We start from the raw sequence: 24681 nt of genomic DNA, 5'->3' as shown, positions 1-24681 counted from the left end.
CCGTTTACTCCTGGGCGATGATGCAGACAAAGAAGATCGATCTCCTTCCTTCCTTTCTTCTTAGCAGATCGAAGGAATCAGATGACCTTTCTCTCTATCTCTTTCTCTGCCTCCTCCCTGATCGTTTTGTTTCTTCTTCGCCTTCTCTCTCTCTTTTCAGGGGCATTGTCGTCTTTTTATCTGCCGGAATTTCGATTTTAAGGTAATAAACATAGATTAACAATTTAACAAAACTAAGAGCGGCGCGTATCGTCGTCGACATGATGTGATGATGGTTAGATAAATTTGTATTAATTTACATTTCTGGTCCCTACTATTCTTTCCTTTTCTTACTTAACGTTGATTACAAATTTACAAACGAGGACTCCTCCATTCATTACACTTCTCTTAGATTTCGCCATCTAACCCTTTTTCGTCCAATCATTTTTTAACCTTAGTCAAATCTCAAATACATTATCATATTTATATCTCTTTATTATATTATGATCATCTATTACATTGTAACATATGCGATACTAATGAATAATTTTCTAAACAATATTTTCACAAAACTCTCACTCAACTTTCAAATCATAATCCAATTTTTATTACGATCATATGCATATACAATATCTACGATGAACAAACTCTTTGCATATAATACAACTACAATGAACAGCTATATATGCAACACCCTAAAATTTATTACACAAAATTGTACCATCTAGGAATCGATCTTAAAATATTGACTATTGGACAATGGTGGTTCTACAATTAATCATTTAGTTTAACTAACTACAAATATTACTAGTCAAACTTTGTTTTTCCTTGTTTTAACATTGTAAAAAAAAATTATTTAACTAATAAATCTAAATAATACTTCAAAATTTATTGTTATTGGATTTTTTCACTTAATTTTTTTTTTATTATTCAATTAAAGTTTTATATCTTCTAAAAATCCAGATTATTCAAGAGTAAATAATTTTAAAGTATTGGGATAGTAAATATTGTAAATGAATTTCAATAAAAGATTATAAGTAAATTATTTTTTTAAAGAATTAAGTAAGATTTGGAATCGTTGATAGAAAAGTAAAATTTAGAATCCACGTGTATTTTAAAATTTTAAACCAAAATTTTGATTCTAAAAGTTTTATAAAATCTAAAAAAAATGAATTTAAACTTACGATTGAATAACATTATTATTAGACATTTCAAAAACTTATTTTGGAGAATTAAAAACCACAATTAAAATGTTATAACTGGCAGTATGAATTTAGGAAAGCATTATTATCTATGGATATAACTTTACTGAGATTTAATTGACGAACTGAACTTATATAAATAACAAAACAAAAGATTACAAAATGATCTCTCCATCTAATGTCCTTCAAAAGAGCTCACATGTTCCTATTTTTAGGCACGTTAATTAGGAACATCGTCAACAATTGTGTGTATCTCGAGCGCACATGCTCATCAAACTCTCTAAATCCCAAAATATTGTTTGACGAACTCTTAACATTTTCTTGGTCTTAATGGTTCTTTGTAGCTTAGGCTAGCTTCTAAAATTCATGAAATAACTGGGCCTTCTTCGATTGGCCCATGACTGCATTAAAGAAAAACTCCTTGTTCTGGCTGGATAAGCTAAGTGGATCGGTTTTATACAATAACTACATATATTAAGCGAATTAGTACAAAGACCTCATAGATGATTAGGATTTGATTAAGTTGCTAAAAGCCGTTTACTAGTATCCGCCTTCACATCCACCTGAAAACACAAACTCAAGATTCGCAACTACATTTTCAAGCTCGAAAAACACTTGAAATACTCGGGTTTCTCCTTTTTTTGTAATTTGTAAATGTTAACCTATGTATGATGTTGACACAAGCTCTGCCTCATTTGTTACTCTTCGGTATATTTTTTCGAGCTCTGCGTGGATCTCCTGTACATCCGAAAACAAGGCTACTGACAAAGATGTACGCTATATGCGGCCATCTAACACAACTACGTAACTGCTGTTCATCTTTAAACTTAATTTCGTAACTGTTGAGCATTAACAACTTTGTTTCTTTTAAACTGAATCATCCTCACTACTGTATAGTGCTTGCTCACCGAAATCATTTATCCCATTACAGTCCTTGGATGTGACAATAGATGGATTGTTTAAATATTTTTGGCCTAAAGATTACAACGATAATGACCACACATCTGAGGCTTTTACACCAGTTCCATTAAAACAGAGATTCTTAATGTCAAATCTTATAATTTTGGAAAAAATAAGGCCAAATCTAACGGAGAGAAACCTACTTGAGAACTAATCACTATTTGAGAAGCCGATGATAGTCATAAGCCTTAAAGATAACCGAAGATTGTCGGTTCGATGAATTTCAATATCTCGCAGTTAAAATTAAGATAAATTTCTGTCATGCATCTGTATTAATTTGTTCATAAACACGATAACCTTTTTATAATCCTCAGCCACGCACAACCATACATTACCCAAAACAAATGAAATAATTATCGCAGTTGTGTTGAACTTGATTTAGAATAAAGAATATTCGTATGTAGGCACCCATAAGACACATAGCTGCTCATTAACAAAGAGCAGATTGCCTGGAAAGGAGCCCAATGTTTGATCTACGAGAAAGGTTTCATGAAAAATGACAAATGTTTTAAATCTGCATTTCTCTTCACTCTTATACCCTTTCTCTTGACTCACAGTTTCAAAAAATAAAACACAAACTTACTAACACAATTCACAGTTATAAAACATGTAAGAAACTCGGTAAGCAGATGAATCGACCGGAGAAATTTTTGAATCTCCCTCGCGATCACCGGCCAGATAGCTTCTGAATCGATCTAGCTACAGCCGAATTGGCCAATTCAAGAATAAGGGTATAGTTAACCCCTTCTCTTGGTACAATGTAGCCACACCAACAATACAGGGACAAGAATGTCTTTTCGATATATGTTTCATGAATAACAGTTTAGAAAGAACGACAACTCTCAGGAGGCGAATTAATAGACATGGGATGAGACAGAACCAAAAATAAAAATGTAAGAAACTCGGTAAGCAGATGAATCGACCGGAGAGAAATAAATCTCTCTCGCGACCACCGGCCAGATAGCTTCTGAATTGATCTAGCTACAGCCGAATTGGCCAATTCAAGAATAAAGGGTATCGATAACCCCTTCTCTTGGTACAATGTAGCCCCCCAATTATACAAATCTAATCAATACGCTAATAAACTTTAATTTGAATCAGAAAACCCCTAAAACCTCCAAAAGTATATGTTACAGATGTGTGAACCCTAATACTAGGCGGCGTGAAGAAGAGATGATGATGATGAAAGAAAGATAGTTAAACCGATATCTATATATAGGATGAACATCAGGGACAGAAAGGTCTTTTCGAGTTAGCGCTCTCTCTGGAGGCGCCGCTTAGGTCAAGAATAGCGGAGATCCTCTGGATGAGAAAGAGTCTTCCTAGGTTTACAATAATGAAACCCTCTAGCCAAGACAGAGTCTTCTTCTCTTCCCAATAAGATCGGGCTTATAGCAAAACTTGAGATCTGAAAGATCGAGAGCCTTCTTTTTGTTTGTTCTTCTTACGGAGGAAAGAGACGAAACATTAGTTTTATTTTAAAAATTATTTTATTAATCTCGAAAATTAAAATTCAAAAGCGGGATCGTGATTTGAATGGAAGGAGTAGGAGCCCGGTTAGGTAGGTCATCGACTCGTTACGGTCACGGAGGACCGGCGACGGTATTCACAGGTCCGGTTAGGAAGTGGAAGAAGAAGTGGGTTCACGTCTCTCCCTCCTCCAAGAAACACTCCTCCTCCTCCGTTGCTTCCGACGGATCGCATTTGTTGTTCTTTAAGTGGGCTCCATTGTCTCAGGGCGGCAGCGGGAACGAAGATGGTAAAAGCGAGAGTAATTCTCCCAGCGAAGAGCCCGTGACGGAGACGACGGCCGCAGAAGAGCCTCCTCGCCGCAGATTCAAATACGTGCCGGTTAGTTTTGTTGATTCTTGTGCTACAGTGATTATGGTTTTAATTTCTATTGATTAGTTGAGACTTGAGAGCATGTCTTGATTTAAAAGTTTTGATTTTTTAGCAAGAAAGTTGATGGATCTAGGCTTTTGGTAGACATTGGGGGTTGTATGGTTTAATACATTGTGTTGGATTAACATTGGGGAACTTCAATAGTTGATGCATCCAACATATTCTTGATTGTTTTAGAGTCCTTGTGATCAATAGTTGAAGTTAAAAAAAAAGTGTGATTAAAAATGGTGTAGATCGCAGTACTTGAGGAGCAGAAGAAGGAAGCTACAGAAACTGAGGAAGACGACAAGGTTGAGGTTGAAGTTGAGGATGAGGCAAGTGCAGTGGAGCCAAGCGAGGAGAAGATTGAGGAAAAACCAGACATGAATGATGTTCCCATGGAAGATAATCAGGTATTCCTTTCAGCCTCGTTCCTTCAGTATCCTATCTTGGCCTTCTTGTGAATTTGCTCTGCTGATTAGTGGATTCTGGAACCATTTGTTAAAGAGAGTAAATGTCATTTCTTTTGGTAGGCTTTTTAAAAGACTTGTACTTAGTACTTACCATTAAAGCAGCAAACTAAGAAACTTTACTGAAGTCTTGGACTCTTAGTATTTGTTCACTCGCCGGTTATTGTCAATGTGTTCAATCTTTTAAAGTCTATCTTTTGTTATCTACGCAAAATTAGATATTAAACCTCTCATGTGTTTCCTAAGCAGGAGGAAGAAAAAACAGTGCGGCAAGATCTGAACGAAAGCACTACGGATTCAGGACTCAACTTAAATGCAAATGTAGATGCGGATTCTGAAAACAATCCGAAAGGGGGCGAGCCAGTACATATTCCTTAACTTTCAGTGTCCTCATGAACAAGAGACAATGCAGAGAGAAGAAAGCATTTGTTTGAGATGGTCTGTGTACGTCCATGGCTCCTTCCTTTTCTTCTTTGATGACTAGACTCAACTGATTCGGAACTAAACATTCAATTTACAGAGAATTCTTGGTCTTTTTGTTTTGACTTTTAATCTGATTAAGCATTTTAATTATGAATGATGCACTTTGATATCATATGAATAGAGAGCTTTTTCACTCATTGCAACTCGAGTTGGTGCTTTCTCCTCAACTCGACTAATGTCAATTAAGAGTTACAATATAGAAAGAAGAAAGCAGTAGTTAGAGATGTCTGAATGATTCATCCTCCTCCTCTACTCCTCTAGTCTAGTCTGTTGGCTTGTTCCTTATCCTGATGGTCAGGTCCAAACTCATTGAAACGTTTGATATCACTTTAGAGAACGTATGATGTACTGAAAAACATTGGAAAATGGTTTCTTAATCCAACCAAGAAGGTCTGAGAGTTAAACAAAAAAAATCAAATATTTTGGGATGATGATTATCAAGCACAAGCAAGAAGATCCTTCTTCGTCATTAATCATTCTTTGGCAACAACAGGCTCCACTTCAGATGCAAAATCGTTTCTGTAGAGATCAAAACAATTATATCAAATTTTGTCTAAGAGGTTAAAAAAAAAAAAAAACTAGTTCGTATGTTATTTTCAAGTTATTGCAAGAAGAAATATTGATCTTACTTGATTTTACGAGCAAGCTGGCAAATGCCAGTCCCGGCCATAGCAAGATTAACGCTAGAGAGGTTCCAGTTTTTCTGTAAACCAAAATATTCCTAGTCAAAAAAAGAGCAAAGAAGAAGAAGAAAAAAAAAAAAAGTGGAGGCCTGTTTAAAAAGAAAACTTACTGGAGTGATAACCATGCCATAGCGAAACCAGATAACTCCAGAGCATGCAACAACTAAAAGAGATATCATCAGATTAATAAACAGTTAAAGATCATGTTAAGACAAAGGAAAGCAATCAAAAAAGACAGTGGGAGTAAAAAGATAGTATATAATACCAAGCTGTTGAGGGTAAGAGATTTTGTCAGTAGGTTTGGCAAAGTCTGCAATGTTAGCTATGCTTATACCCCACTTGAACGTTGGCGCCCAAAAATGAACTGACAATTAAAATAAACGAGAGGTTCACACTTTCACCATTATGATCCAAAACCAGAGTACGATAAACCAACCCCGAGGATTATGAATTCGTATGAGACACACTGACATATAGAGGAAAGAGTGATTAATATTCTTCTTCTGTCTAAATAGAACATAGCAAACATATTCATTACAATCCTGGAATTTAAACATATAGTTCTATAGAAAACAGTTATATATATCATCTCCCAAAATGTTTTACCAAGTAAAAACAACAATTTCACCACAATTGGAGATATGAAGAGAAACCTAACAAAGAAGAACGATAACCCAGATTAGTTGAGCAATTTATATAAAAAACGATCATCTAAATAATGATGAAAATGAAAGAACAAAGCTATGAGCTTGGAATATGACTGACTGGTTTTAGGACCGGCAGGGTGATTCCAGAGAGCTTGAAGCTTCGAAGTCGCCATCGATTATTTTTGTATCCTACAGATGCTCTCACCAATCAATCAATCAATCAATCGTCTCCCCTAGATTTTTTTTTTCCTTTCCTCTACAAAACGTTACCTACTGCAGGTGCCAAACGATATCGTTTATACACGGAGCATGCCCTCAAGGACATTTTTGTCATTTCAGCCTTCTTGGTTTGCTGTCCCTGAGCTTCCTTTTAGACTTGTCTGACTTGATCTATCTTTCTTAAACTGATAGTTCCACCAAGAGCCGCCGGACTTGATAGCATATGTACGAAACATTTGAATGGTCCCCATTTTGTGGGCCTCCAATTTAAAAAAAAATCATTTATCTACATGCATATAATTATATATAAATTTAAGTGTAAAACAAAAGATCAAAAGCTGAAAAAAATATTATATATAAATTTAATAGATTTATATAATTATGATTTATGAAAAATAAATTTAATAGCAAAATGATTTTTTCATACTGCCATTAAAATTAATCATGAAAATATATTTAAAATACACAAAGTACCATTTTTAATATTACCTTTAACTAAAAGTGCCATAACATTTGAGTTTATGGCTTATTTACTATTTATATAATGGATTGAGTTTATAAACTTTTATAAATACTAGAGTGTTTCTCCGCGCTACGCGCGGATAATTTACTTAATTTTTGTTAGGCAATGAATAATATCCTCAATTTAAAGAATGAAATAAAAAATAAAGAATCGGTCCTATGTTTTTCTGAGAATTCTGTTTTATCTCATTATGGTACTATTATTTATGTTTTTTAGAAAACTATTATTTATTTTTACTTTTATTAAATAGATATTTTTCGCAAATACATAAAGTATAAAGTTTCAATTAAAATCCAAAATACTATTATATCCTTACTTTATAGTTATATACATATAAATAATTATTTAAAGAAATAATAAAAAAAATTATATAGCTTTCGAATTATATGTTTTTAAATTCGAAATATTTATAAAAATTTTGAATTTTTCCAACATTTTATGTTGCAATTCAAAAAGTCTTTTTGAAACTATTTTTAAAATTTTATTTATTTTAAAATTTCTAAATTATGCACTCCAAATCCCACCCCTCAAATATAAACTCTCAGACTATATTAGTCAATCCTAAGAATATAAATGTTTATTTACCTCTTTAAAACTAAAAGTAAATATAGTTAAATCAAACATGAAAAATGATATTAAGAGTCTGATTGTTTAAGCAATTTCTCATTTTTTGGATACTTTAGATATATACTCTTCCACTAATCACTGTTTTGGCAGTAATATATAATCTTTTGAGATTAATTATCAACTATTTGAAAACGGATTGACAATAATACAGAGAAATAGCAAAGCTCAAAGTAAGGTTGAGTATTTTACCCGATATCCAAACTCATATCCAAACCTGACCCAAAAACCCCAAATAGAAATCCGAACCGAAGTAACAAAATACCGAAACTGGTATTGAATTAGGAAAAATTTGATATCCAAACCTAAGTGGATATCCGAAAATTACCAAACATATGTATACTTGACACTATATTTCTAATATATACATTTTGTGTAAAAATATTTATATTAATGCTACACATAGTTTAAGATATATAACATACATAAAATTACAGACAAAATGATTTGTTACTCACTTTAAATGCATGTCAAGCTTCTTGTTTCATCCATTAACAAACATTGCATCTAAAATTTCAAAATGATAACTAAATTAGTGTATTTTAATATACATATAGTTTTATCTCCAAATCTAAATCATTCTATCTATTAAAATAAAAATCAGTTAAGTTAAAAATATATTTTTAAATTTAAGAAACTTAAGCAATAAAGAATTTAGTTTTTCTTTAAAATCTAAATATTCGAAGCCGACCTGAAATAACCGAATCCAAACTAAAATTATCTAAACCCGACCCAAAATATAAAAATACTCGAACGGGTTCTATATCCAAAAATCCAAAATATCTGATCCGAACCCGAACGGGTATCCAAACGCTCATCCATAGCTAGAAGTGTTTATAAGATTATTTTCTAAAAGTCTATTAGTTATAAGAGTCTATATATATTTTACAAAGGTTTATAAAATCATTTATTAGAATTTTTAAAATTTTATAAACCAATTTAAAATGTATGTCGAACCTGTTTATAATTATATAAATGTACATTTTTAATAAATTAATAGATCATATAAAATACACAGATAAATAAATGTGATAATTACCGTGAAACTACATATCATATACTAATTCCATATCTTTCTTTTCCTTCTTCCCAATACTTCTCTCTTTTCTTTTTAGATATATACTTTCTTGTGCAAAAGAACCACCGTGAAACTCCCAGTTCCACCGCAACTGACGCAAATCCTTGAACCACCACTGTCCACACATCATTCACCACCACTGCCGCAACTCCTTCATGGCCTCTGCCCCAACTCCTTCATTTCCTCTGCCCCAACTCCTTGCACCGCCACTGCCGTAACTCCTTCACCACTGCTACCACAACTTCTTCATTGCCGCTGCCGCAACTCCTTGCACCGCCATGCCTCTTTCTTTGCATACAGCCACCGCAACTCCTTGCACGACTACCACTACAACTCTGTTTGCCACTACTTCTATTCAGCTCACTTCTCATCCGCTACCACCACCATTGCATCATACACCACCAATTTTATAAAATTTACTGCCAACAGGAAATCCGTTCTTTCCTTTCGTTTTTTTTTGTTATTGAATATTTACATTTATTATGCAATGAAATATATGAAGATTTTTAATTTTTGTTATAATTTAATTAAAATAATCATTTTTTGTATAAATATTTTCAGCTGCCAGAAATTAATCGGATGTGGATTACTCAAAAAGTCATCGGTACATTCAGATGATTTTCTGATAAATCATAACTTACCGAGAATTTTCCAACAAATGGTGATTTTCTAGATCCAAATTCCGATAAAATTATGATTGTCGAAAAATGATAGGAAACACTCGTTCCGGATAAACTTCTTTTTAATATGGTTGTCGAGTATCACTTCTTATTCTTGTAGTGAATGAGCTTTATTAAGCAAAACATAAAACCCAATTCTAATCGAAGCCCACAAATATTGCTTACCAAATTAAATGAAACGATGTGTTTTAAAAATCGGGAAACGTGGCGGCTCTAAGATGCACAAATTAGTGACCTAGAATCCTAGGTGGCAACCCTAGGAGAGAAACAATCCCAACTTTATATATATAGATTTATTTGAGTTTAAAAGTTTTAGTTATTTTTGTTGTCTTTTCTAAATTGTTTACACAAAATCTCCATACATTTTTATTTTATAATTATTTTTGTCATATTTAGTGGTATGGATTTTTTTTTTAACTGATTTTTTAGTGGTATGAATGTTAATGATTTTTTGGACTACCATGTCTTACTTTTTCCTTTTTAGGGTCGACTAACTGTTGAACATTCAGAAGTATTTTTTTCTTATTCGGAATATTTTCAAAAAATTATGATCTATACGATTCTTTTACTTTTAGAAGAAATCAGAGTTTTTTCAAAAAAAAATCTATAAATTCTTATTATGTAGAAGTCAATGAGTTACACCCTTAAAACTTTCATCATTTTAACTTTCCATTTATGTTTTGGCGTGTGAAATATGTGAGTAATAAAAATATTATCTAATGGCTTCCTGCGTCTTCGTCATCTTCACCGAAGATGCAGCCTACAACCCCACAGTGAGACCAAGTTAAACAAAACATAGACTTGTATTACTTTTCAGTTCTCTACTTCTCTGTATTTAGATATACACCTACTTCTCTACGTGTACTTGATTTGTTGGCATTCAACTACCTTCATAGCTGCATCCAACATTGCTATATTGAACCACTGACAATTCCAAGCACTTCTGGCTCCATTTCCTGAAAACCAGAATCATGACAGGAGATTTAAAATGAGTTTTAATACTTTTAAAATTAACAATCTCAGGCAGAGTTCCACGGGCATCCAAGTTTTGATAACATAACCCTATTTAACTACCAATAGTCATTACTTGTGCATCCGAAGTACACTGCAGCATCAGAGCTCGATCAGTAGTGACTTGCATATCCCTATCAACCTGTAGAGACTTAATAAGTTATGCATAGAGTGTACTGAAAAATAAGCTTAACGAAAAAGGTAGATCAAGACTTTGAAAAACCAGTAATACACAGTTAACATATGCATTCAACATACAGAGTAAGACTCAGCTAATTAAGAGTCTTGCAACACATGTAATCAAAAAAAATTATAGTGGCGACATTAGATATTATTAGAGATGGGGATGATTGTGTTACCGGAAATGGTGATTAACTTTCCAGCTCCACCTCAATCACCAATGAGAGCAACGATTAGGCTCATGAGTACAAATAAGCTTTTTGTTAGATGTTTCTGAGCCATGGATCGAGTCCTAGATCAAGAAACCCATGCATTACGTATTGTCCTGCTTAAGTTCAGAGGTTATGGCCCAGCTCTGCCCTGTTGCAAGAAATGCAATTGTGAATAGCTTTGATCCCTTTGCCAACAATGTTCTATTTAAAAACAGAGAAAGCAGAAAATATTTTCTTCTGAAACATTCTATAAACGAACAATAGCAGCAGCAAGCAAGCAACTTACCTGTTGGAGAAACCATAAACATGTTTCTAGTTATACACACCATAATCTGTATCTCTCTCTGGCATGAAGTTTAACAGCTTGTGTGCATTAATAAAACATCTTAAGAATCAACATAAACGTCCATCTAAATTCATCTTTAGTAAACCCAACACAATCCTATTTCATTCTACATTCATTCAATCTCAAGAGAAAACAGCATGTTAAACCACCAAAAAAACATCAAATCAGCATGTTGTGTCAGATTAAAAAGTAACGGAACCACTAAGAACTGAGACAAACGGCTGGGAAATCACTGTGTGAATCACAATCGATGATACTATAATAATAGTCAAGCTCTCAGCTTGCTTTTGGATCGAGGTTTTTGAAGGTGTTAAACCGGTGAACGTTGATGGAGGTTTGGATTAACGTCGACTGTGAAGGATGGTGGCGATAAGAAAATGTATAGTTAAGATACAAAGGTGAAAGTAAGCAATAACAATTTAAGTAAGGGAGTTACCTTTCCATCAACCCAAAGCGTATCAACGCCCATGAGCTCACCACCTTTCCCTACATTTCGGACTTCCCGGAAATGCTAAAACCTTGTCTCTACACGCTGACTGCACCGTCTAGCCTTCAGTTCAGACAACTGAATCTGCTACGAAGCCATTTTTCATAGAGTATGAGTGATAGAGTTAACAAACGAAATTTTCTAAAAATTTGGGTTTGGATCTCGATTGAAAGATGAGTTTGAACCATAGTGATGATAATCTACGTCACAGTCTCCTTATATCATCAGTTGCATCAACAACCACACAAAAAAAATCCAGAGATGATGGTTAAGAACAAAACCTCAAAAGCGAATCATTTGAAGAATTGAAATTGTTTGTTTTTGAAGAGCCTGCATCAGATTTCATAAAATAATCAGAGTAGAATGAAAGCAAAACCTGAGAATCAATCGTCGATCTACCGAGACCTTAAATATTGCATCTTCCAATCAAACGATCCTTAAGCGGTATTAGCGATTTAAACTGGGCCCGAAAAAATCATTTTGCTGAGACTTCTAGATCTGTTGATGAAGAAAAAAAAAGACTCATCTGAAGAAAAAGCAAATGCTCACTTTATATAAAACCAATTAAAAGATTTGCAGATGACAGATGATGATGAACCGATTTAATACTTTCGTTCATTGTATCTGTCGATAACTTCCCGGGAATCAGAAACTGCATCGAGATCATTCAATAAGAATATCATCGTTCATGCAATAAGAATATCAGAGAAATCAGATCAGAATCGAAAAGATCTTCAAACACACGATTGATAATCAAAAATAATCTGAACAAACACGAAAGAGTAGTAAATAAAAATTATAATCAAAATCTCATTCACAAAATGAAGATACGAAAAGAAATTTGGAGTCGCATATGATAATGAGGCCGAGGAGAAGATACGGAGCCGCTCGCATCGAGAAAGGTCCTAGACAGCGTGAGAAGCAAAACTCGAGATGGAAGAGCCCCAGAGACTTCAACGGAGAACCTTATTAATGAGGGTGAGAAGAAGACGAAAAGCTTGATCCCACATTGTTAGATCCTCGACTCGTGACGAAATTAACACGGGAGGCCTGTCTGACGTGGCAAAAAAACAGCTCTCCTATTGGCTGATTTTTAAATCTGACGTGGACACCATCTCTACTCCTCATATAACCCTTTTAATATAGTATAGATTTTACAAGTGATTCTTAAATAAATGTAAATGATTTAAGAGGATAAATTTATTTTTTCATCACAAACTTAAGATAATTATAAAAATGATTATTATTTAAAGTAAATTTGGAAAGTAATATCAATTTTGTCGTAAAATTAGAATTCCTCAATTAATAATCTAAAATTTTCTTTGAAAATAATAAATAATTTCAAACTATATTTTTGTTAAATATAACTAATAATATTTGACAAAAAAATTAATAAAAGTATTTAATTTTAAAATATAAATTAAATATTTTTATTTTGAATGGGGTCCCAATTTTCTAGGACTGGCTCTGGCTTCTACCCCTAGTTAAACCTCATATAATTATCTATTACAAATTAACAAATACTATTACATAAACAATTTTATAGCTAATGATTATACCTGATTTACTAAGATATACGTCTAAGTGTGCCACTTGTATAACAACAGTACTCTTTACACATTTTTGTAAACATCTTTTCAGTAATTTGCATAATTTACTTATTTGGGATTCAAAACCTTGTGACTTGGTATACTTTAGTCGGTACACATCAGTGTTGTGGTCTCATGACACTGATGACCAGCTTGTTACTCTTCTGCATAATTTCTGAAAACAATCCAAAAGGGGGCGAGCCATTAGAAGAGTGATAAACTGGCGCCACTGCGTAACTCCGGGTTTGGCTTATCGTACTTCTTAACTTGCACTGTAGTCATGAACAAGATAAAATAGAGTGAGAAGAAAGCATTTGTTAGAGATGGTCTATGTACGTCCATGGCTTCTTCCTTTTCTTCTTTGATGACCAGACTCATTGATTCAGAACTAAACATTCAAAATTCACAGAGGATTCTTGTTTTTTCTTTGTGCTTTTGCATTCATTGCAACCCCAGTTGGTTCTTCCACCTCAACTCCACCATTGTCATTAAAAGAATACAATATAGGCAGTAAGAAGAAAACATTAGTTAGGAATGACTTAATGATTCATCACCCTCCCCGACTAGTCCAGTCTGTTGCTTGTTCCTGAACCTGGTAAGTCAAGTCCAAACTCATTAACTACGAATTGAATATGCATAATTTCATTTAGAATTCTTGTTTCTGTTTTTTTCCTGGTCTGATAACACATTTTTGTTTCACTTTGGAGAAGGTATGATGTGCTATAAAAGTAGCATTATGAATGGAGCTTCTTCTGAGCTTCTTTTATCAATTGAACAAATAACACACAAGAATCACAAGCAAGATGGTATCCAGCTTCGTTTTGATGTCTTCATCTTCTTCGTCATAATCATTCTTTGGCAACAACAGGCTCGGCTTCAGATGCAAAATCGTTTCTGTAGACGAAAACAAGTGTATAGATTTTTGTGTAAGAGTTAAAGAATGTTCATTAGTAGAAAAGCATTGCTCAAAAATGGCAAATGAAGGATGAGATTAGTTCTAATTCCAGTAGCCTAAAAACTCGAGAGCATTTTATATATTGATCTTACTTGATTTTACGAGAAAGCTGGTAAATGCCAGTCCCGGCCATAGCAACATTAACGCTAAAGAGGTTCCAGTTTTTCTGTAAAACCAAAATATTCGTAATCATTACTGTAATAAGAAGAGCTAAGAACAATACTTTTGTCTTTTCCTCGTGATGGCATTATGAAGAGGAGGAGTGCTAGAAGAAAAACTCACAGGAGTGATAACCATGCTGTAACGAGACCAGATAACTCCAGTGCATGTAACAGCTAAAAGAGATATCATCAGATTAAAAAAAAAAAACTGTTAAAAGATCATTAAGACAAAAGGAAAGCAATCAAAAAGACAGTGGGAGTAAAAAGATATTACCAAGCTGTTGAGGGTAAGAGATTTTGTCAGTAGGTTTGGCAAAGTCTGCAATGTTGGCTATGCTGATACCCCACTTGAACGTTGGCGCCCAAAAATGAACTGACAACGAAAGAGCTTTGATCAAACTACTACGAAAGCATTTCGTTGATGTCAATTCAGCTTTGAATTATTCTGTTCCGAAAATGTATTAACAGAGACTTCAATTCATATGACAGACACTGACATATAGAGAGGAAAGAGTGTGATTCTTTGTGTTTTGTACAATCAAAGTTGTTATACATTTTTTTTTAACACATTCATTCCAATCCTAGAATTTAAACATGGCTCTAGCGACAACAGTCATATCAAAAAAGGAAAAGGAGTATAATCGAAATCGATGCAAAAAAAACAAAGCTATGATCATGGAACATGACTCACTGGTTTTAGGACCGGCAGGGTGATTCCAGAGAGCTTGAAGCTTCGAAGTCGCCATCGATTATTTTCTTGTTCTATTTGTGATTCCAGGGTGATCCTCTCACCAACCAATCAATCAATCAATCGTTTCCTAAGATTCTTTTTTCCTTTCCTCCTCTCTACCAAAACTATACTTACCAAATGTACACCATACGATGTCGTTATACACTGAACATGCACTCGAGGACATTTTTGTCATTTCAGCTTCCTTTTTTGTTTGTCCCTGCCTTCTTGGTTTGATATGTCCTTGAGCTCTTTTTTTTTGGCTGGTATGAATTGATCTAACATGTTGCACAAAAAAAAAAAGAATTGATCTAACTTTTTCTTAAACTGCAAGTTCCTCCCTTGCCTAGTTGAACCTTGTGATTTCATTCAAAGCTGATGAATAATGAATGTTATTACAAAGAACAATAATTATATTATAAAGATGATTCTAAGTCCTACAATTTTACATGTTTTTTGAGGATTCAAGCGTCTGAAATAAAACATCTAAATGAATCATTTGGTTGCATCTTGGAGTTGTACAAACTAACAACACCTTACTCTTTTGTTCACCAAAAAATGTGTTGATTTTCCTATAGAGATTCAGCACCCCGTGCACCCAGAACGAGTTACTTTAATTCTGAACAACAGGAAGAACCCTCATCATTGTACCTGAATGATTTGTATTCATGTGGTGAATACGTCACAAGAACAATAGAGCATTTTTCTGTTATTTTGATAATTCAATTTCTCTAGGAATTGAAACCTTGTGACTTATTAGTATCCATTTTTTGGTACACACCAGTCTTGTGCTCTCATGACACTGTTGACGAGCTTTTGCTCTTCCGTTTATTGAACAAGCCGCTGTGGTTTGTGAATTATCAACGTATAATCAAATCTCGACTCTTTATATTCAAAAGAAAAAAAAATTACGACTCCTTTTATACTAAAATGGCTTTTTTAAACAAAACAAAAACTAAAAGTTTCTCTCTGAAGACCTTAGTTTAAGGGAAATGATAATCCAAATGTACTAAACAACCTATACTCTCTCTTGTAACGATGTAAATTGTCTATCTACAGGCGTATCCCGGTCTTGGGCACTAGATCAGCAACAAGGAGCTACTGTATATAGAGTCATGGATCAGGTTGCGGATGCATAATTTGTCGTTTTTTTTTAATTGCCTAAACCAATCTTAGGTAAAAATATATGTTGTACATATACATGTCATCTGTGAAGACAAGAAGAACAATGATGACTTGAAGCTAATACTATTTGCTATCTGGACTCTGCTTCCACTTCCCGTACGTATCTCTATCGTAAAACTTTATGGTTTCTTTTAGTTACCGAATCTGTTACCTTGTTGATGATATCATACGTTCTGTGATTTTATTGATTTTGAAATTCATAGTCTTGCATGCACACATGAAGAAAAAATAAAGAAATAGTCAAAAACTTCTTTTTTTTTTGAAAACTGGCCTTGATAGTCAAAAACTTTAGCAAAAACTAGATATATTATAAAGAATCCAAACAAGAAGATGAGCTATATAAAAGAGCTTAAATACAAAAATATAAAGCCTCAAGTTAATATATACGAAAGCCTTGAACACACTTGCGTAAACTTCATATTCTCCCATGGAAGGTGCGAAGGGTTTGTGAAAACTATGATAAAAGGGCTTGTGAAAACTATTTTGGGTTTAGTCGGTCTATTTTTGTTTTTGATTTGATAAAACATATGCTAATATTTGTAGACAGTATATACTATTCTTCGTTTTTGGGATCATCATCAATACTATGAAACATAAGTGACAAGAATTCGAATTTATATAATAACTGTTAAACTAAACCAATATCAAAAAGCTAAAATTACAAATCTCGAGTATTTTGCTAACTTTGTTCAAATTAACTATTGAGATACCATATATGTTGGGCAAATGGCCATCATGTAATATTTTCAAGATTTTGTGAGAATGATGTTTTTGTAAGTGGAGATTTATTTAACGTAAGAACGAAGATAAAAGTCTATATCATAGTTTTAACATTATGTTCTTAAAGCACCCGAAAACGAATTTAAAAATGATGATTCGGTATATGTCGATATCTAAATTTGAAATCATATAAATAGTGAACAATTATTAGATCCGACAGAAACCAAAAAAGAAAATCCAAATGAGTTGCATGGTGTGTTGAAACTGCAAGGGTATTCACGTCTAAAATAAGAGTATCCCATTTGCGCCCATATTATCTCTTTGGATTCTCGCAGCTGCATCCACCGACTATATGTGATTTGCCACCATCACCCCTAGACTGATTCAAATATTACAGAATTTTGACACTGGAGTGACAGCTAGAATAAGAATCCAAGTCCAATAAGCAGTATACATGTCATTGTTAAACAAAGTATTGATTAATGTTTAAGAAATTTAGAGGAAACGTGTAATCAGGAAGCCCCTAACCTAAATTATCATCAAACAAACCCAACTAATATCATTACTTAAATCTATCATCCAAGATTGCAAGTACTACTTGATGATAATAATTTATAGTGGAAGACAAGTAGTCTTCAAACCGATGTATTATCTTAGGCTCTAGATAGTAACAAGTGGTTGTTTGATCTATTCATACCGGTACTGTATATTTTATACTGTTTCAGTTATTGCAAATCATTCTGAATTTGAAATGCAAATTTACAAGCTATAAAGAAAGTAACAAGGAGAAGGTCATAAAAACATTTATACGTGTAAGAGAACTTATTATGATATTGAAACGCTGGCATGGGGTCATTGGAGATGGTCCTACATTAAGAGGAAAGGTCTATTACTCGTTAACACCAATCGAATCTATCAATTCTTGTGACTTCAACAGCCAAACTCTAATAATCTTCTTTTACAACAAAATTAAATAAAATAATAATAATACCAACAAAATTGTCGATCTTTTGTTTCTTTTAATAAGAAGTTCCGAATTTGATGTTTAAGCTTGTATTTAACAAGGGTCAAAAGACCTCCTACACTTTTGTCGCGACAGGCAAAGATACTGGACTTCATGTTTTTTTTATTGTAATCAATGTACACAAAATACCATAGTCCAAAACAGTGCTCACATGTGATGTGTTTTTTTCTTCTTTCTTATTGCATTAGCCAAATTAAAGAAACCAGATATTTGACCCCAAAAAAACAGAAACCGGATATTTGGATTTGCACCCTATGAAATGAAAATTTTGTAGGTGAGAGCGTCACAACGACATTGATATAAACATATGTAAAAAACTAAGAAATGAATAAAAGGCAGGTTTGATAGTGTCTCATTTTCTTAAATTGGGAGATTTATGTCAAGAAACTTACAAAATGGGGTAATTTAGCAAAGTTTAGAAACATAGGTGGAAAAAGCGTAAAATAAAAAAAGGCGCCAACGATAGTAGGGGATACTGTTACAAATGAACCAATAAAAAAAAACAAAACCTCGCAACTCTAACTAACAGTTGTCTACTTCAAAGATCACGCAATCGCCTAGTTTAAGAACTCAGTGGCAAAATTGTAATATATAAAACACCAGATACCCTTTTTCGTCATTTAATATCTTTCTTCTACCTTCTCTCTCTCTTCTGAAGCACTCAAAAAGAGTAAAGTTCTCTGCTTTTAGATTCAGCTACTCTCTCTAGCAAAAAATGGCAGGTCGGATTCAATCACACCAGCTACCCAATGGACTCTTCGTCTCGGGAAAGCTCGAGCAGCCTAAAGAACCGCGACCACCGACAATGGCGGCTCGCGCTGTGCCTTACACCGGCGGCGACATCAAGAAATCCGGCGAGCTCGGAAGGATGTTCGACATCTCCGTCCTCGATCCCCAAGGACCGCCGCCGCCGCCGCCGCTCATCGTCGGTGGTAACAGCAGCGGCGGGAACTCGAGGCAGATGGCGCCGCCACGTGTCTCCGGTTCGTCTTCGAACCCCAACAGTGGATCCAGACCCAACTCGGGGACGGTTAAGAAGTCTTCGGGTCCTCTCTCTCAGCTCCAGCCTACCGGTTTGATAACCTCCGGTTCGCTCGGCGGTTCCGGTCCGATTGGGTCCGGGTCCAGACGGTCGGGTCAAATGGACCGGCAAGTTAGCAACTTGGGGTCGAGCAAGGCGAAATACGGGTCGTCGGTTACGAGCCTGAGCGCGGACCCGGTTCGGGTCGGGTTTAAGGTGCCGAAGACGGTTGTTTGGGCGGTGATGATTGTGGCGGCGATGGGGTTGCTCGTGGGGGCGTTTTTAACCGTGGCGGTTAAGAAACCGGTGGTGATTGCGGCGGTGATAGCGGCGGTGGTTCCCGCCGTGGTGGTTCTGGTGTGGAATTGCGTTTGGGGAAGGAAAGGGTTGTTGGGCTTCATCAAGAAGTATCCAGATGCGGAGCTTAGAGGCGCCATTGATGGACAGTTCGTCAAAGTTACTGGGGTATATATGTTAATGTTTTAGTTTTTGTCTTTTAATAGTTTTAAGTTTGGTAATTAGAATGTCACATTATCCTTGTCGTTTTGTATGGATCTGGTTAAATCTTTTGGTTCTGTGTTTGTAGGTTGTAACATGTGGAAGCATTCCTCTGGAAACTTCGTACCAAAGAACACCAAGATGTGTCTTTGTTTCCACGGAGTTGTATGAGTACAAAGGTCTTGGTGGAAGATCCGCAAATTCAAAACATCGATGCTTCTCTTGGGGATCAAGACATGCAGAGGTTAGTTAATATGGTTTTTGACTTAGTGGCTAGGACAAGATTTGGTTGATGTGGTTTATGTTCTGTTTTTGTAGAAATACGTGTCGGATTTTTACATATCAGATTTTCAATCTGGATTGAGAGCGCTGGTAAAAGCAGGGTATGGAGCAAAGGTTTCTCCTTTCGTCAAACCGGCGACAGTGGCTGATGTAACGACTCAGAACAAAGACTTGTCTCCCAGCTTCCTTAAGTGGCTTTCGGATCGCAACCTCTCTGCTGATAACCGTGTCATGCGTCTCAAAGAAGGGTAATGCTATACACCTGTTTGACTTTACTTCTAGAAGTAGACGTTTACTTTGACTGGTACCCATGGATTTTATTCCACATTAAAAGTCTTGAGCATGGAAAAATATAGTGATGAAACATGTGATGTGGGAAGAAATCTATTAACTTTTCACATCAGTGTTTGATAAGTTTGAATTAGGACTAAAGTTAGTAAGACCCCTTAAAGTCACCGTTTTTATTACAAGAAAGCGCAATTTGTTTCACATTTAAATCATAAGTTATTGTGTGGTGATGATCAGATACATAAAGGAAGGAAGCACGGTGAGCGTGATGGGAATGGTGAGAAGACACGACAATGTTCTGATGATAGTTCCTCCTACAGAAGCTGTCTCCAGTGGCTGCCGGTGGTGGCATTGCCTCCTCCCGACCTACGCAGATGGTCTAATCATCACGTGCGACGATAATCAAAACGCTGATGTCATCCCTGTCTGAAACCCAACATGTATCTAATGCTTTCTTTTTTTTGCCCCAATATTCAATGCTTAAGAGTTAGGCCCACGAGACTGAGAGAGCAGGGCCCAGGTTGGTTTAAAAAGGAAATCAGATGGGCTTTGCCTTTTGCGATGATCATGTTAGCTGTTCTTGTTTCCCCTTGGATGAGATTTTATGTAATGTTTGTTTCTGTACATAACGCTCCAAATTGTAAATGTTTAAATAAAAATATTATGCTCCATTTACTATTCACTGCATAATAAGAAAATTATACATTACTGTAATATATAACATGCGAATAAACAAAGTAAGATTCATCAGTTTGTGAATGCAAAAATGGTTGTATTTACTATTTAGTCAAGTGTGTTGCGACTCTTCGAGCTTAGCGTACTTTTTACTAAAGTTCTTAATACGAATACGACTGATTGAGATCTTAATATAACAAAGATGACTTTTCACTTAAATCTTATTACAAAGTTTAACCTTTATTGACTTTTTATCCTTTTAAAAAATTCTGTGATAGAGCTCATGGATTGTATACGGTGTAACGTGTAAAGTACAAAATGACATGTTTTATTTATTCGTCACTCTATACTGCAAAGCATACATATCAGACAGAGTTAGTAACTTGAAGTCAATACATCATACATGTCTTAATTAAACTCAAAGACAAATCAAACATCTATACAGATAGAGAGATACATATATATTTTAGAACCACGTACATGTTTTGTATCTATTACTGAACAAAAAAAATACTTGTGACACTTTCCGTATTTGTAAACACTAATTAAACAAAACTGAAAGAAGAGAGAAACCATATCATCGCCACGGTGAAACAATATCTACCCTTCTTCTTCTTCTTCGTCATCTCTTCTATAGAATACAACATGCCAAAAACAATCCAGTCCTATATTTTACTATGTATTTATCAAATACCTTATTCATGCTATGTTCACTGTCAAGAAAAAGAAAAAAGAGAGTTACCAAATGATTGCCATGAGAAGATTATGTTTTAGGAAAGAGAAGGTTGACTTTAAGCCAATATATATACATACCGATTGTTTTATTGAGCAACCATAGAAGAAGAGCAAGTTCAACCCCGAAAATCGTATGCAACCATGATCTATCCACAAGGAATCCATACACTGTGATCCCAGCTCTGTTGTTCTCCAGATACGTCACTGCAAAACAGAACAATCATCAAGTAATAAGTTTCGTAATTTTGTTAGATGTATATAACAAAAAAAATCATTCATGTTAAACAATTTTTTTTTTAATTATTCCTACCTAGAGCTTGACGTTTTTGATAAGAAATGGTATTGGCATAGATAGGATGTATCTTAGTATTGTCAAGTTCATCGTCTCCTTCTCCTTCCTCATCATCAGATGTATCCATCTCATTGCGACATGTTGAAATCTGTGACTCAACATTTGAAGCTGTAGGAGTTTCTCCATCATGAAGGTTCTCAAACGAGTCTACCGTGGCGCACACGTTCCATTTAGCTGCAAGGCTTGTTACAGACTGAGCTTTATGAGTTATCTTCGTTGCACTTCTCAAACATATGAATACTCCCGTAACCAAAATCAACGAACATAACTGTAATAATAACAAACATAAACACACATTTTGATTAGTACTAATCCAGGCATCTTAACGTGAAAGGGTACTTAAAGAACTCTTACCGCAAGCTCGCCAACTTCGTAGATATTGACAGCAACACTAGCTCTGGTCGTGGTAAGCAACGCCATGAACTGAGTACCGGTGACAAGAATCAAAGACAAGAGAATGAATCTCCTGAAACGATGACTAACAATTCTGAGATTACGACGGATCTTTTGGTGCTCGGCGAGAGCTGCGCCAACGTCTGTGATCTCAGAGGCGAAGCAGCGTGCGAAGTCGTTGAGACGGAGAGTCTGGAGATGGCATGTGATTTGGTAGAGGATGCAGACGGTGATGAAGATGGCGTTGCGGTAAAGCCAAGAAGAGAGCTGGAGAGTGCAGGCGATGACGTTGCTTAGAAGAGGGTTGATGAGGTAAGGAATCTGGTCGGAGCCGGAGATGTACCACCAGATTCTGTAGGTCGCTTCTAGTGTTAGTGATGGGAGGACGAAGATCATTAGCCGTTTCTTTGATCTCTGTAATCATGAATAAACAGAGGATACGAGATTACTTAAACAAAACTTAACAAACAAAAACAACATCCGACCTTAGCTCAGTTGGTAGAGCGGAAGACTGTAGTCTGTGACAGCAAATCTTTAGGTCGCTGGTTCGATTCCGGCAGGTCGGATTCTTTTTTCCATTTTTTTAAAGATATTTTTTTAAAAAGAAATTTACAGATAAAAAAGAGAAAAGAAGAAAATGAAGCGTGACGCTTCAACAACAAATAAAAAAAAACCAAAAACTGTCGGCCAGAAGAAAGAGTGCTTACATTTAGATATTTTATTAATCATTTTAAAATAATTTAAAGCTTTTGAAAGAAATATTTCAAAAGATTCTCAACTTTGAATGACTTATCCAGAATTGAAACATGAGGATTCAAATAATTATCTCAACTTTTAAAAATTTGAAATGCTAAATTGTTTATTTAAAAATTAGTGAATAATGATTGTTTGAGTTTATAACTATGTTCTGCAATAAAAAACGACACGGGAAATTAATAACTAATATGAAAATATGTCAGTTTCTTGCTTCCTATCACATCAATTACATCATTTGGTAAAGCATCTTCTTCTGTTCTTTTGGAACCATTAGGTTTTGTAATATCATCATCTCTAATTTTAATTTAGGAACGATTATGATCGGTGTTTAATGATTTAAACCAAATTAATTTACATACCTGAATCTCAGCTTCGTATTCGATCCGAACCTTGTCGCTAACATCCAAGAGCTTATCGAGGAACAGGAACCGTCGCATCCCGAACTTCCTCGACCAATAGGAGAGGCTAACGAACGAGATTCCGGCGAAAATCGAGAGAGAAAGCTGAACCACGGCGTCGTAAGGGCGTCGGTGGTGGAAATCGCAGTCGGAGCATACGAGGACGAAGTGGGAGATGATCGGGACGCCGACGACGAGAATGAAGAAAACGGACCAGGAAAGCAGAGCGGTGCCGCGACTAGACTTGTCGAACCAGAGGACGGTGCTCAAGAAGGGGAAACGCGACGGCGGAAACTCAGGATGGAGTAGATGTTCCCGAGATCCTTGCTCCGATGATGGCTTCTCCATGAAAAAGGGTAGTTTCGGGATTTGGAATATTTTAAGAGGATTCTTCGGGTGAAAGTACAAACAAAGAGGGAAATCGAGTTGATTTTATGGTTATGCGAAGAACCACCTGTAATCCTCTGTTTAAATAGTAAAGTTTCGTGAATTTATATTTTAATATATATAAGTATGTTTAATTTTAAAAGACACACGTATTGTTAAACATGGGCCTATATGTTTTTGTGGTAGTTTATTGATTTTTAGATATTATGTGGTTTGCTGATTGATTGTTTGTTGGAAAGAGAGTTTTATTTTCACTTCTGCTTAACAATAATTAAAAAATGTTTGTCATAGAGAAGCTAGTGGAATGGTGTACGTAATCAAATGAGGCAGTGATTAGTTTATTACGTGTTTATTGTTTAGGAATTTGACTCTGTATGACTTTCAAATCCAGCTGCTGTATTTGTAAAAACAAAAAAAAATTAAGTTGGCGAACAACAAAAAAATACCATAAAAATCTAGATGACACATTAGTTCGAGTATTTTTTGTAATACTAGTATCAGTTTTTAAACTCGTCGAAACTGGTATTACGTGAAAACGGGAACACGTCATACCTACAAACTGATTTTGTAACCCGTGAAACTATCGAACATTCCTAACTACTAGTAGAGTAAGACTAGAAGGAAGTGATTATTAACCGCGTGAATTCAATCACGTTTTAACTTTAAAAATAAAAATTATTTTTGTCTTACAAGATCACTTCATAATTACCTAATAGTACTTGCTTTATAAAAATCTACGCCTAACTATCTCACTAGAGCTTTTCTATGAAAATTCATGTCCAACCGGGTTTACTTGCACCATGTCGAAAACACTTTATAAATTTTTTTTTTGTAGTCTTTATAATTATTTAACAAATCGTTTTCTCT

General features: G+C 35.0%; 5 protein-coding genes and 3 non-coding genes across 9 annotated transcripts; 3 read left to right on the top strand and 5 right to left on the bottom strand.

Annotated features, from left to right (window-relative positions):
• Positions 1–717: 717 nt before the first annotated feature.
• On the top strand, positions 718–5112 carry LOC103859949. Its single transcript, XM_009137548.3, has 3 exons — positions 718–3992; positions 4277–4435; positions 4742–5112. Exons 1-3 carry the CDS (start codon positions 3678–3680, stop codon positions 4868–4870), a joined length of 603 nt encoding a protein of 200 aa, XP_009135796.1. The 5' UTR covers positions 718–3677; the 3' UTR covers positions 4871–5112.
• Positions 2747–2849, bottom strand: LOC117129168. The gene has a single exon (XR_004452788.1). It is a non-coding gene; the product is annotated as a small nucleolar RNA snoR109 (small nucleolar RNA).
• On the bottom strand, positions 3031–3131 carry LOC117129161. Its single transcript, XR_004452785.1, has one exon. It is a non-coding gene; the product is annotated as a small nucleolar RNA snoR109 (small nucleolar RNA).
• Positions 5113–5266: 154 nt separating the features above from the next.
• LOC103859955 (mitochondrial pyruvate carrier 4) lies at positions 5267–6578 on the bottom strand. 2 transcript variants are annotated; one of them, XM_033275190.1, is made up of 5 exons: positions 6095–6258; positions 5924–6022; positions 5769–5821; positions 5605–5678; positions 5267–5494 (listed from the first exon to the last, which is right to left on the bottom strand). In XM_033275190.1, the coding sequence occupies exons 1-5, from the start codon at positions 6213–6215 to the stop codon at positions 5449–5451; spliced, it is 393 nt and encodes a 130-aa protein (XP_033131081.1). In that variant the 5' UTR covers positions 6216–6258; the 3' UTR covers positions 5267–5448. The 2 variants fall into 2 exon arrangements, with proteins under 2 accessions (XP_033131081.1, XP_009135808.1); XM_009137560.3 differs by lacking the exon at positions 6095–6258 and adding an exon at positions 6424–6578 and having other exon boundaries at positions 5282–5494.
• A 7291-nt stretch (positions 6579–13869) lies between these two features.
• On the bottom strand, positions 13870–15216 carry LOC103859971 (mitochondrial pyruvate carrier 4). Its single transcript, XM_009137580.3, has 5 exons — positions 15062–15216; positions 14645–14743; positions 14492–14544; positions 14302–14375; positions 13870–14148 (listed from the first exon to the last, which is right to left on the bottom strand). Exons 1-5 carry the CDS (start codon positions 15114–15116, stop codon positions 14103–14105), a joined length of 327 nt encoding a protein of 108 aa, XP_009135828.1. The 5' UTR covers positions 15117–15216; the 3' UTR covers positions 13870–14102.
• Positions 15217–18480: 3264 nt separating this feature from the next.
• LOC103859930 (uncharacterized membrane protein At1g16860) lies at positions 18481–20796 on the top strand. The gene is made up of 4 exons (XM_009137528.3): positions 18481–19515; positions 19637–19792; positions 19867–20078; positions 20356–20796. Exons 1-4 carry the CDS (start codon positions 18745–18747, stop codon positions 20546–20548), a joined length of 1332 nt encoding a protein of 443 aa, XP_009135776.1. The 5' UTR covers positions 18481–18744; the 3' UTR covers positions 20549–20796.
• Positions 20797–21105: 309 nt separating this feature from the next.
• On the bottom strand, positions 21106–23990 carry LOC103859918. The gene is made up of 5 exons (XM_018652676.2): positions 23389–23990; positions 22235–22687; positions 21839–22148; positions 21607–21732; positions 21106–21506 (listed from the first exon to the last, which is right to left on the bottom strand). The coding sequence occupies exons 1-5, from the start codon at positions 23773–23775 to the stop codon at positions 21493–21495; spliced, it is 1290 nt and encodes a 429-aa protein (XP_018508192.1). The 5' UTR covers positions 23776–23990; the 3' UTR covers positions 21106–21492.
• On the top strand, positions 22754–22839 carry TRNAY-GUA. The gene is given in 2 exon segments: positions 22754–22790; positions 22804–22839. It is a non-coding gene; the product is annotated as a tRNA-Tyr (tRNA).
• Positions 23991–24681: the final 691 nt, after the last annotated feature.

The sequence above is a fragment of the Brassica rapa genome, chromosome A01, assembly GCF_000309985.2.
Source record: "Brassica rapa cultivar Chiifu-401-42 chromosome A01, CAAS_Brap_v3.01, whole genome shotgun sequence".
NCBI classification, from domain to species: domain Eukaryota; kingdom Viridiplantae; phylum Streptophyta; class Magnoliopsida; order Brassicales; family Brassicaceae; genus Brassica; species Brassica rapa.
This window is presented reverse-complemented; position numbering and strand designations above follow the sequence as displayed.

What these genes read in the sequence shown, in the direction of transcription:
- LOC103859949 (XM_009137548.3), top strand. Translation starts at nt 3,678, where the DNA reads ATGGAAGGAGTAGGAGCCCGGTTAGGTAGGTCATCGACTCGTTACGGT. An exon ending in GCAGATTCAAATACGTGCCG is followed by an intron (nt 3,993 to 4,276) that starts GTTAGTTTTGTT and finishes AAAATGGTGTAG; the next exon opens with ATCGCAGTACTTGAGGAGCA. An exon ending in TTCCCATGGAAGATAATCAG is followed by an intron (nt 4,436 to 4,741) that starts GTATTCCTTTCA and finishes TTTCCTAAGCAG; the next exon opens with GAGGAAGAAAAAACAGTGCG.
- LOC103859955 (XM_033275190.1), bottom strand. Translation starts at nt 6,215, where the DNA reads ATGTTTAAATTCCAGGATTGTAATGAATATGTTTGCTATGTTCTATTT. An exon ending in ACGAATTCATAATCCTCGGG is followed by an intron (nt 6,023 to 6,094) that starts GTTGGTTTATCG and finishes TTTAATTGTCAG; the next exon opens with TTCATTTTTGGGCGCCAACG. An exon ending in CTCTTACCCTCAACAGCTTG is followed by an intron (nt 5,822 to 5,923) that starts GTATTATATACT and finishes TATCTCTTTTAG; the next exon opens with TTGTTGCATGCTCTGGAGTT.
- LOC103859971 (XM_009137580.3), bottom strand. Translation starts at nt 15,116, where the DNA reads ATGGCGACTTCGAAGCTTCAAGCTCTCTGGAATCACCCTGCCGGTCCT. An exon ending in ACAGCATGGTTATCACTCCT is followed by an intron (nt 14,376 to 14,491) that starts GTGAGTTTTTCT and finishes TTGGTTTTACAG; the next exon opens with AAAAACTGGAACCTCTTTAG. An exon ending in CAGCTTTCTCGTAAAATCAA is followed by an intron (nt 14,149 to 14,301) that starts GTAAGATCAATA and finishes TTTCGTCTACAG; the next exon opens with AAACGATTTTGCATCTGAAG.
- LOC103859930 (XM_009137528.3), top strand. Translation starts at nt 18,745, where the DNA reads ATGGCAGGTCGGATTCAATCACACCAGCTACCCAATGGACTCTTCGTC. An exon ending in AGTTCGTCAAAGTTACTGGG is followed by an intron (nt 19,516 to 19,636) that starts GTATATATGTTA and finishes CTGTGTTTGTAG; the next exon opens with GTTGTAACATGTGGAAGCAT. An exon ending in GTCATGCGTCTCAAAGAAGG is followed by an intron (nt 20,079 to 20,355) that starts GTAATGCTATAC and finishes GGTGATGATCAG; the next exon opens with ATACATAAAGGAAGGAAGCA.
- LOC103859918 (XM_018652676.2), bottom strand. Translation starts at nt 23,775, where the DNA reads ATGGAGAAGCCATCATCGGAGCAAGGATCTCGGGAACATCTACTCCAT. An exon ending in AATACGAAGCTGAGATTCAG is followed by an intron (nt 22,688 to 23,388) that starts GTATGTAAATTA and finishes TCATGATTACAG; the next exon opens with AGATCAAAGAAACGGCTAAT. An exon ending in TCAAAAACGTCAAGCTCTAG is followed by an intron (nt 21,733 to 21,838) that starts GTAGGAATAATT and finishes TCTGTTTTGCAG; the next exon opens with TGACGTATCTGGAGAACAAC.